The sequence below is a fragment of the Malus domestica genome, chromosome 14 (genome assembly GCF_042453785.1).
Source record: "Malus domestica chromosome 14, GDT2T_hap1".
Taxonomy (NCBI): Eukaryota; Viridiplantae; Streptophyta; class Magnoliopsida; order Rosales; family Rosaceae; genus Malus; species Malus domestica.
Genome location: NC_091674.1, coordinates 8,298,653 through 8,310,222, shown reverse-complemented (window position 1 = coordinate 8,310,222; position 11,570 = coordinate 8,298,653). Strand labels below are relative to the sequence as shown.

Here is an 11,570-nt window from a genome sequence, read left to right as displayed (position 1 = left end):
TTTAGTTTGAGAAATGCTAAAGACATTCTCTTAAAGTCGATCTCCATAAACTCTCCATCATCTCATATATTTTTATACAATATTTTATAGGAGTGTGATATTTATACATCCTTTTAATTTTCGACCGTCGGATCAGATGAATTGAAAAAGATCAAGAACATAAATCAACAAAAGGTGTGTAAGAAGTAAAAATGAGTGTGTGGATAGCACACTCCTATTTTATAATGTTAATCCCTTTACCATTTTCTCTAATTTTTTTTCTGGAGATCTCTTTTTGTTTTGCCCATTTAGGAAAATCCATTACTTTTCTCTGTTCCTCCACTCTCTCTCCTGGACTCCTTCCCCTCCCCGCATTCTCTCTCTCCCTTTCTCCCTTTCTCGCTTTCTCCCTTTCACGCTGCTACAGCAGCCAAGACGCAGCACGGCAGGGACGACGGCGCCGCTGTCCTTCGACCTTTAATGACCCCAAACCTGGTATTCCTAGAATCCTCTCTTCATACCATTCCAAATCTTTACCTTATTTCATCAAATTCGAAGCTAATAGGTTCGATTTTCAGATCTAAGCCGTGAAAGTTCGTGGATTTTCCGGCCGGAAGTTCGTGGATTCTGCGCTAGGGGTAGAATTGTCATTTTATTCTTTTCCGGATAAAACACTTCCTAAGATGATGGTGGAGGATCTTGGGGTGGAAGCCAAGGAATCGGCGGTTCGCGAGGTCGCCAAGCTCTTGCCGCTTCCCGAACTCCTCCAGTCCATATCTTCCATCAAGGCCGATTACATTGCCCGCCAACAGGTTTTTCCCCCTTTTCTTTTTCTTCAATTTATTTTTTAGTAATTTTCATTTTTTCCTGATGTTATTTATGTAATTAATGAGAGTGTATTTGAATTGGAAACTCTAATTAATGAATATATGCTTGCATATTTAGGAGATTGCAATACATTTTTTTAAATGATTTTAAATGTTTGAAAATTCAACATAATTTGGAGTTGTTCTGTGTTTTCAGGCAAATGATGCACAGCTTAGTACGATGGTCGCCGAGCAGGTACACCATGTGTAAATTTGATCAATATTTCCAGAGGTCTTTCTTTTTGTCATAGTCGAAAGTTGCTGGTTGATTACCAGTAGCATTACGGTCTAGTGGTATCGCTCTCGAGTTGGTCAGAGGTCTTATGTTTGTTGTGTAGCCGAAACCCCACTTCCAATATTGTTGTATAGAAGTTATGTTTCTTGTTTATAGTCTGTTGACTCTTAATTAGTATCACAAGTGTCTTACAAAGGAACTGTTTTTCTTGTAGGTTGAACAAGCACAGACCGGGTTGGAATCGTTGTCCTTGTCTCAAAAGTCAATAAACCAACTCCGCGAGAACTTTGTTTCTATTGAGAAGTATGTTGTTCATGGGAATTTCTAGAGGCTTTATGATTTAAAACAGATTTCTTTTGTGTGTTGCACTGTATAATATTAATAAGCAATTGTGCAACGTTGATGTGTTCATAATTCTTTGGTTAATATGATTTCCTTGTCATCAGGCTATGTCAAGAATGCCAGACATTGATTGAAAACCATGATAAGATAAAGCTCCTCAGCAATGCAAGGAATAACTTGAATACAACCCTGAAGGTTGGCAAGCTTTTCCTTTGTGATTCTGTTTGTGTGTATGTGCATAGTTTGGTTGATAATAATTAGATGTGCGAAGCTTTGGGATCTCACATTGTTCTATGGTTGCTCACTAGATATATATTGATCTTTGATAGGATGTTGAGGGTATGATGTCAATTTCTGTTGAAGCCTCTGAGGCTCGGGATTCTTTGAGTGATGATAAAGAGCTCATTAATACGTATGAGGTAAAAGTAGTGTTGCAAATTTAGTGTATTATGATATTTTTAAGCCTAATCTCTTATACTTTAGTTTGTTTTGGTTGCTACCTTATTTTTCTCATCTAATGATCCACTTATCTTTAAATTTAATAAAGCTCAGCAAACTTTACATTCCACATTGTATCTTTATGCTCCAAATTTTTCATTTTCATCCTTAAATTTGTTATAGAGGTTAACAGCTCTTGACGGAAAGCGGAGATTTGCATTAGCAGCTGCAGCATCTCACAAGGAAGAGGTTGGCAGGCTAAGGTATGTACATATCCTCTTTTCTAGTTCACATTGGCATTTATAGTTCTTTTAGCAATCTCAATACCTATGATGTTCTGTAACTATTTGTGTGTCCTGTTCACTTTGGGTCAGTTTGTTGAAATTGATCCCATTTGGGGTTGGCTTGATGAACCTGACAATGTAATAGGACTTGGGTGATGGTAATGGTCGCAATAATAGTTTTGTGTCATTCTATTTTGTTTATCTGATGCTTGCCATACATAATTCGTGATGACTTGTTACTATTTTTTTTCAATTTTGAATTTTGTGTACTGTAGTGTATATTTCGAAGATGTCGACAGGACCTGGGAGACATTTGAGAAGACCTTATGGGGCCATGTTTCCAACTTCTATAATCTTTCCAAAGACAGGTGCTTTTCTCCATTCTATGGATAATGGTTCAATAGGGGCAGTTGTATGAATCTGCTCTATGTGATGTTTGTCATTTAGTGTTCTGTAGAATTCTCTGCAGTGATTGAGGTTCAGGTATCCATCCAATAGAGAACAAAGTTGAGACTCTGAAGCTCCTTCAAACACTCCTAATTAAATGATTCCAACATGCTGCAGCCTTCCATTTGGGAAGAGTTGCTGAGAGGGAGTTCTTAAATTCCATAAATACTGAATTCCAGGGTGATCACCAAAATCTGGCCTTATACCAAAGTTCATTCGTCCTCAACCCGCTAAAATCTTTAAAATCCTTATATTTGTTTCTAAACATATGACCCAAAGGATGGCTAACATATTGCATCCCTACAAAGCATTTGTTTTTTTCTTTGATGATAAAAGATTTGCTTACGATGCTTTTAGTGTCCTCTCAGAGTAAGAGTATCATTAATTATTTTTGTTCTCACACTTTTCCTGGCTTTAATCTTTCTTTCTTTATGTATATTGGTTTCAGATCACAAATGCATTGAAGCATCCTGATAACTTTAATATGTATGTCGTTCTGAGTATGCTCAGATCCATCTAATGCTCTTTTTATCATTTCTATGTTGCAGCCCTCAAACTTTGGTTCGTGCTTTAAGGTATGAATCTGGGATACATTTCTGCAATTGTCTTCTTGTTATACAATGAACTGCTGTATTTTTTTTTCTTTACCGTAGCAGACTATTAATAATCTCTTCACGTCCGTTGAATACAGAGATCCTTGATAATAACCATGTATTGAAAATTAACCACTCTCTGGCTGTGAAATTTCATATAAAAATATTTGACTCAAATGGATTTAAAACCTAATTTTCTGCTACTTTATCTGGCTTAAACTGGAGTTCTATCTATTTTCTTAAAGCTCTGAATTCCTTTTTTGTGTTTATGAAATTATGGGTTCATACAGTTATTGTGTTAGATCAATGATAGTTTATATGGCAATGTTTTGTGTGTTGTTATCCTTTTTTCAATTTTTTTTTATGCTACTTCAATAGTTGATAACCATTTTGTTCTTCTGTTTTGTGTCCCCCTGTTAGGGTTGTTGAAATGCAAGAAATCCTTGACCAACAACTTGCTGAAGAAGCAGCTGAGGCTGAGGGAGGTGGTGCCATGGCAACAATTGCTGCAAATCCTCGTAGAACTGCCAAGTAACTATTTTGAATTGATTTTCAGTTTTATGTCTTATCTTCTGATTGGTGTATGACTCTTCTCATGATAGTCACCAAATATAATGCTAACATAGGGATATATCGTGTATGCATCTCCAAGTCATGTTACACATCAATACATCTTAACTGCAGAAAGTCTACCACATCAACGGCTTCTTCAAGAAACCTGGCACAACAGAAGTTGAATGTTCAAGGCAAAGGCTATAAGGACAAATGCTATGAGCAAATTAGGAAGACTGTTGAAGGACGATTCAACAAGCTACTGACAGAGGTACATTTGAAAATAATCATTTTGCCACATATTGATGAAAATTCCATGACTTCTTGTTGCCTTATCTTATTGGTATTGCAATTTTTGGAACAGCTTGTTTTTGAAGATCTTAAGGCAGCCTTAGAGGAAGCTCGAACGGTACACGCATTTATCTATTTATCTTGATGATCTGATAAGTTTTTCAATTGATTTTTGTGTAGTCTGGAACCAAGGATCAAAATGTTGATGTTGGTAGAAATATCATTAGGATTTATGGAAATGCCAACATGAATATTGATGTCTCTGGAAATATTGGTAGATTTTTAATGGAAGCTTGAAATTTTGTGTAATTTCGTTTGAATTAAATAAGAGTAGGTTTGGGATTTTATCCTTTTCTACCTTAACAACTATATGGCGGCAAATGATGTTTGTTTTCGTTTTAACACATTTCTCATGAAGGTTGTTGAATTGTACTTCTGTTTTAGTATCATGTTGTTCACTCTTGTTAGTTGTGGTGATTGGCTTTCTTGTGTTTCACTTTCTTTAATGATACCAGAACTGAATTGTTGTATTCAGTTTCCACTTTTTTTTTTTTTTTAATGTTCTAGATTGGAGAAGAGCTTGGAGATATATATGACCATGTGGCTCCTTGTTTCCCCCCAAGGTTTGTGCTTTATATTTTCCTTGGTTTACGACCTTTGAGCTATGCAACTGTTTGTTTTGGCTCCGGTCCTGAAAGGGTCTGATTGTCTAGGATAGATCTTAGAATTGAATTTATCAAGCATTATTGTGCAAACAAAAAGTGTTAAGGTTATTCTTAGCTTCTTATTTTTTATTTTTCCTCTAATCTATCTCTACTCCCTTGGTCATCACTTTATGTTTGTAATTTGGATTTTGGGTGGAAATTTCATTCGTTTGCTGGTAGTACCAGTTAGAGGGCAATGTAGCTAAGAAGAATAGAGGCTTTGGGGAATGAGAGTTTCGGAGCCCAAAACCTTTGAAAATCAGAACTTAAATACTATACTGAATATGTTTTATAACACAAGTTTAAGCTATTGGAGAATAAAGTAAGCAATGTATATGAAGCTTTCATAATTGATCTAATGGGTCAAGAGTATTCTAGGAAGTGGGTGCTTGCCCAAATTTTTCATGCACATGCTATGAATTTGGAAAGCATTTTGTTTAGAAAACTATCTTAACTAAATGTTTTATTTGATGCGATGGAAAATTCATTCTGGCAGATATGAAATATTCCAACTGATGGTCAATCTGTATACGGAAAGATTCGTTCAAATGCTTAGATTACTCAGTGACAGGGCAAATGAAATGACGAACATAGAGATTTTAAAGGTACTCTCCTGATTCCTTAATTGTTCCAAACTTGCAGACAGTTTTGCATTTCTTGAGAACCAACCTTGTATGCTATACATTTATACTAAATATAAATTATAAGTTTTGAAGATACCTCTTCTGCATGAAACTAAATGTTTGTCTGTATTTGATAAAAACATGTGTATGCTAAGAAATTGGTGTAGTGGTGAATGATATTTGTTTTATATTCTACTCTAATAAATACAATTAAGGGGCCAAAAGCTTTGACTCTTGGCATTGGGAGGGGTGGGGACAGGAACTAGGAATGCAATTATAAAAATAATAAAATCAATGTATTGTATTTTAAAAACTAAAACTGAAGTAATAAGACCTAACAAAACCAAATTTTGGATACAAAAAAGTTGGGTTACTACCTGTTGCTAAAGATAGGGTGAGAATCAATGTTCTAAAAATCGCTAGGTTGTAGGGAGGGGCCTAGGTGGTTTTTGTCTTTTAATTAAATTTAATATAAAACATATGAATAATTACATTCTTATATTTAAAAATCTCAATAAAACCTAATGTAAGTCCACTAGGTATAATAAAAAAAAAAAATTAGAAATGAAAAAGCCCATATACTTTCATTTGTATTACTAGGTTTATTTTGGACGTTTTTGATTGGGTCAAAAAGTCCATTAAACTCCAAGTCCATTTAACTTTTAAATGGAAAATTGAAAGATGCTGACATCCACTTAGATATAAGTAAATGTCGTTGTATAGCGTAAGTTATTTTAACAAGTTTCTATTCATCATCTTCTTGTTCTCGGTCACCACTATTCATGTATCATCTTCTTCTCGGTTGCCGCCAAACTTCATGCTTAGTAGGGTCGGCAGGCAGCTGCCTAGGCCTATTTTTAAAACACTGGTGAGAATGAGATGTAACAATCATAACTCTAAAACGTTTAAATAGAGTAGAAAATGTTAATAAAAAACCAGGACACCAAATATTCTAGAATACCTGCAGATCCGAGTAATTAGTTTTACTTGTGAAATTATCTTTCATTACTAACTATTCTTCAAGTTCAGAAGTTCATCTTACAACGTGAATTTCTTAGTCCTATTCCTACTGTCCTTTCTTGTTTGGAACTAGGTAACTGGTTGGGTGGTTGAATACCAAGAAAATCTTATTGGGCTTGGGGTCGATGAATCTCTTGCTCAAGTATGTTCTGAGAGTGGTTCCATGGATCCCCTTATGAATTCTTATGTTGAGAGAATGCAAGCTACGACAAGGGTAACAATATTCTTCTAATAATCTTCTTATGCTTTGTTTTACAGTTTTTCTTTCATGTAAATTCTGATGTCTTAAGATGTTTGCACTTATATTTTCTAGAAATGGTACTTGAATATCTTAGAGGCTGATAAGGTACAACCACCAAAGAAAACAGAAGATGGGAAGCTATATACACCAGCTGCTGTTGATTTATTCAGGATCCTAGGAGAGCAGGTGCAAATAGTTCGTGAGAATAGCACTGATCTGATGCTCTACAGGATTGCCTTGGCAATTATTCAGGTTATTTCAGCTAAGCTTTCATGCTGATACACTATTATAGTGCCTTGGCAAATATTTCTTGTTTTAATAATTTTTAGGCATTTAATCATATTTTGATTGCCCATATAAGTAGAGCTTAAATTTACAAGATTCAAAAGTTTTTGCCTGATGATTTGAGATAGGCATGAGTTTCCCTGGATTTGCTAATGTTCTTCCTCGGTTTCCTTGATTTAAGAATGCTTCTTCACTTGGTATTAGATGAAAAAATTAAAGAGCTGCAATATTGGTCTCTCTTATTCTTCAGGTAATGATTGATTTTCAAGCTGCTGAAAGAAAGAGACTTGAAGAACCTGCTTCGGAAATTGGTTTGGAACCTTTATGTGCAATGGTTTGTGAATTTCTTACCTTTAATTGTCTGTATTTTATTGATTGGTTGATAAGTAATTTACCAAAGGTTCTCTCCATTAAATTGTATGCAGGTTAACAACAACCTGCGCTGCTATGATCTTGCGATGGAGCTAAGTAATAGCACTTTGGAAGCTCTCCCACAAAACTATGCTGAGCAGGTTACGCAGCATCCGTAGTTGTTTTATTCATTCTGTATTAATCTTGATTCTTTTTATTACGACCCTCTGTTTCTTTGTTTTCAATCTTTCTGTTTAAAACTTTATTATATCCAGGTAAGGGGCTTATTTATTAGCTGCAGCTATTATCTGAAGTTTTTTTTTTCGTTTTCAATAAATGATTTCATTGCATGACTTGTACTAAATATGGGCTGAACTAGCCCAAGCTAAGTCCTCCTATTTGTTACTGTAATGAGCCTGTCCTATGGGTATTTGGGCAACTTAAGCTGCATATGCTGTCATCAAAACTGTGGCATTTAGGGGTGATTTTGAGATCGCCATGATAATATCAACCTTTCTTTTTCATTATGACAGGTCAACTTTGAAGACACATGCAAAGGTTTCCTAGAGGTTGCAAAGGTATTTTGGCTGTTGGAGTGTGTTTTCCCTTTTGGTACCAGGATTTTTATGTTTATTTTCCTTTTACATACAGTTGTTCTATATACACATATAGAAGTATATTGAGTGCACTAAAGACTCACGAAGAAGGATATTCGTTTGTGTTTAGATATAAATAATGAAGTGTCTTTCAATTATTATCTTCATGTCATTTCATAGCTATTGAGTTTTAATAATATTGCCTTAATGGTAGGAAGCTGTGCATCAAACAGTCTGTGTTATCTTTGAAGATCCAGGAGTGCAAGACTTACTTGTCAAGCTTTATCAAAAGGGTAAGGTAATTTACTTGCTGGTATTGTGATTGATATTACTCCCTCCCTCCCTCCCTCCCTCTAATGCTATTATTAAGAACCTGTTGTTTTATTCTTGTTTATATGATTCTCTATTTAATTTTTGTTTTCTATATTTTTCAGAGTGGAGTGAGGGACAGGTTACAGAGTATCTTGTTGCAACATTTGGTGATTATTTTACAGATGTTAAGATGTAAGTTTCTTTTGTTCAAACACCGGCAAAACCTTATTCATTGTTTTTCAATGCATTTATTGTTTTCTCATTGTGACCTTGAATTCATTGTTTTTCTGGGTTGTGCTGTTCTGAATTTAAGGTACATTGAAGAAAGATCATTTAGGAGATTTGTCGAGGCCTGTCTGGAGGAAACAGTGGTCGTTTATGTTGATTCTCTTCTAACACAGGTTAAATTTCTCACAAGTAGCTGACTTTTTATTGTGAACAACATAGGTTTGGGACTCCAGTGTTGAATAGTATTTCCAGACCATTTTATCACTTAATTGTATCTGTTAATGCGTTTTTCTAATTAATATTTGTTAATGCTTGTGATGGCAGAAAAACTACATCAAGGAAGAGACTATCGAGAGGATGAGATTAGATGAAGAGGTTCTGATGGACTTCTTTAGGGAGTATTTAAGTGTTTCCGTGAGTGCTAATCCTTGCTTTTGACGTTTTGTGAAAATATTGTCATCCAATATTTTATCGGAATAAATATTTGATGACAGTGTTTTCCATTTGCTTGTGGGATATGCTTATATTGTTAGTGTCTAATGCTTTTCCATTCTGATTTCGTGAAATTGGCTACAGAAAGTTGAAAGCAGAGTCAGAATATTGGGTGATTTGAGAGAACTTGCTTCGGCGGAGAGCTTGGATACCTTCACACTCATTTACACAAATATTCTTGAACATCAACCTGACTGTCCGGTAAACATTAACCCCAGACTCAATTGTTAATAATGCACGACTAGAACACTACCAATGAACTACTAACGCACTACAAAGCTATTATTAAAACACAAGAAATGCACTACAAAAACACTAAACAAACTGTATTGCATCTAGTCATTTTTCAAGCCCATTTTATCTAATTCATACAGTACATTCAAAACAAGTTATCCCAAGTTCCATGGAACTTTAAAGTCCCTCATGCAAACGCTCTATTAGAAATAATTACCAAAGTATTTCGCGTTTGAGTATATTGTAAATATTTATTGTCCATTTGCAGCCTGAGGTTGTTGAGAAGCTTGTTGCACTGCGAGAAGGCATACCACGGAAGGATGCCAAAGAGGTATGTGCAATCCCATGATTCCCTTTTTTTTTTTCTTCGTTTTTCCCCGGAGGAAGAATAAAACTATAACCATGCATTTCCCCGGGGGTGTAATAACATGTTTGTCAAACAGGTCGTCCAAGAGTGCAAAGAGATATACGAGAATTCTCTTGTCAATTCGAAGCCCGTAAAGCCGGGTTTCGTTTTTCCGCGAGTGAAGTGCTTATCGAGCTCCAAGGGATCCATATGGCGGAAGTTAACCTAGTCGAACATGAACCGCTACTTGCAGATTTGTGCGTGTATCAGAAACACTGCTGCCAGTTATGTATATTTGATCAATTTTCTTCTTCGTTTTGTTACTTGTGACTTTGTAAGTATGCTACATTTCCCACACCATTAATTTTTGTTCTTTTCAATAAAATTCGTGTTTATATTTTTATTTTACATAAATTATGTGCTATGAATTACTTCTACTCCACTATTTGAATTAACTTTATGCAATTACTTGCAACTAATTGTGGCTCGAGAGGTTTATTTCTCTTTGTTGCAAAAATCATTTTCCCAAATATAGTATACCAAACACTTAGAGCATTTCTAACAATTTGTTAACTTTTTGATAGTGTAGAGAGTGAACAGCATCGGAAAACTACTTTAACTAATTTCTTTAACTTTTCATCTTCAACAACACTCTATATTAACAAACTTTGAATAACAATTCATTTCAAGTTAATATTTTATTATCAATCATTTCAAATAGTAAAAAACCCAACTCACTCATTTTTTAGAACCACATTCTCTCTCTTTTCCACTTGGATCCATCCACCCTTGAGTTTTATTAGTTTGTTAACATTTAGCATTTGAACATAAACTCTATAAATTTAAAGAGCAACTGTTTATTTTGTTTTTATATTGTAATCATTTGTTGGAGAATTTAATAAGTTTTATACTGTTTGAAATAAAAAATAAAAGAATTCATCAATGCACTCGAGAGACTATGTTTGAATTCCCCTCCTGTTGTTTCATAAGTATTAACAGGGACCAAAAAAATAAAATAAAAAAATAAACAGGTCTCACGGTGGGTCGGGTTATGTAATTATCCTAAGTCCAATGATAACTTGCCCCAATCAAACAGGTCAAGTAGCCATTGAGCACTTTAACAAACTCCGAGACCCGCAGGCCCATTACCAAAGGCCATCCCCTCTCCACGTGATCACGAAAAACGGATTTAGAGAGAGAGAGACGCAAAAGGTTTTAGAGAGAAAAATTTTGAAATATAGGCGAAGAACCGTCAGTTTTCAGAAACGGAGAGAGAAGCACTTAGAATGTTAGGGCTTGCTTGATATCCTATTTGAATTTTTTTATAATTTCTTAAAATATTTCTTAAGAATTTTTTTTGAAAACAACTTTTTTTAAGATTCAAAAACTTGTTTGGTAAGCGATTTAAAATTTTTAAATCTTACAACTTAAACTGGACAAAAAGATCCATAAAAAGGGTTGAGAGAGAAAGAGGAGAGAAGAGGAAAGAAAGTAAGAGATGATTGGAGGAAAGAGAAAGAAGTGAGAAGATCAGAGAAGATAGAGAGGAAGAGGAGTGAGAGAAAGAACTGAGAAAATCAAGATAGCGGATTGAAGGAGAGACGAAAGAGGTAAAAAAAAAAAAAGAGAAGGGGGAGAGAGAAAGAAGAAAAGAGAGAGAGATTTGGAGTGAGAGGGGAGGAGGAAGAGAAAAGAAAAGAGTGAGTTTAAGTTTAAAAACTCTAAAAACTCACTTTTTATGTTTTTAGATAATAGACTATATTTTTTAGTTAGTCTTGAGTTCAGTTTTTGAAAATAGTCCTACCAAACAAGTTTTTAAGGCCTAAAACTTGAAAATTGTTTTTGAGTTTAAAAAGTTGGATTCAAGTAGAGTACCAAACATGCTCTTAGCATTCTCTCTCTCTCTTGATTTTTTATTCCAACACTTGCTTTAGTCTCTGTTTGTTGTGACATAAGTCCCTCCCTACAACTAATCAATTAATAATTCTCACAAGAACAAGGCCTACTCGACATAAATTATGAAGTTAATGAAACATTTCATAGGAATCTTTCACAAAACTATCAACTAATATTATCAACTAATCACAACGGTTCGTTATTAGATTGTGGTA

General features: G+C 34.8%; 1 protein-coding gene across 3 annotated transcripts; it reads left to right on the top strand.

Moving 5' to 3' along the window:
* Positions 1-248: 248 nt before the first annotated feature.
* Positions 249-9,873, top strand: LOC103454420 (exocyst complex component SEC6). 3 transcript variants are annotated; one of them, XM_008394012.4, is made up of 26 exons: positions 249-474; positions 558-791; positions 1,003-1,041; positions 1,295-1,383; positions 1,527-1,617; positions 1,752-1,841; positions 2,044-2,123; positions 2,420-2,512; positions 3,140-3,166; positions 3,605-3,715; positions 3,869-4,007; positions 4,101-4,145; positions 4,595-4,650; positions 5,228-5,336; positions 6,448-6,588; positions 6,688-6,867; positions 7,151-7,234; positions 7,326-7,412; positions 7,785-7,829; positions 8,062-8,140; positions 8,282-8,351; positions 8,473-8,560; positions 8,712-8,801; positions 8,964-9,080; positions 9,382-9,444; positions 9,557-9,873. In XM_008394012.4, exons 2-26 carry the CDS (start codon positions 663-665, stop codon positions 9,686-9,688), a joined length of 2,274 nt encoding a protein of 757 aa, XP_008392234.3. In that variant the 5' UTR covers positions 249-474; positions 558-662; the 3' UTR covers positions 9,689-9,873. The 3 variants fall into 3 exon arrangements, 2 of the variants coding, with proteins under 2 accessions (XP_008392234.3, XP_070667692.1); XR_001785623.3 differs by having other exon boundaries at positions 253-474; positions 8,062-8,145; XM_070811591.1 differs by lacking the exon at positions 249-474 and having other exon boundaries at positions 530-791.
* The last annotated feature ends 1,697 nt before the right edge of the window (positions 9,874-11,570 follow it).

Excerpts from the sequence above, each read along its gene's own strand:
- LOC103454420 (XM_008394012.4), top strand. The coding sequence starts at position 663 with ATGATGGTGGAGGATCTTGGGGTGGAAGCCAAGGAATCGGCGGTTCGC. Across the intron at positions 7,235-7,325 it reads TGGAACCTTTATGTGCAATG|GTTAACAACAACCTGCGCTG; the intron begins GTTTGTGAATTT and ends AATTGTATGCAG. Across the intron at positions 7,413-7,784 it reads CACAAAACTATGCTGAGCAG|GTCAACTTTGAAGACACATG; the intron begins GTTACGCAGCAT and ends TCATTATGACAG.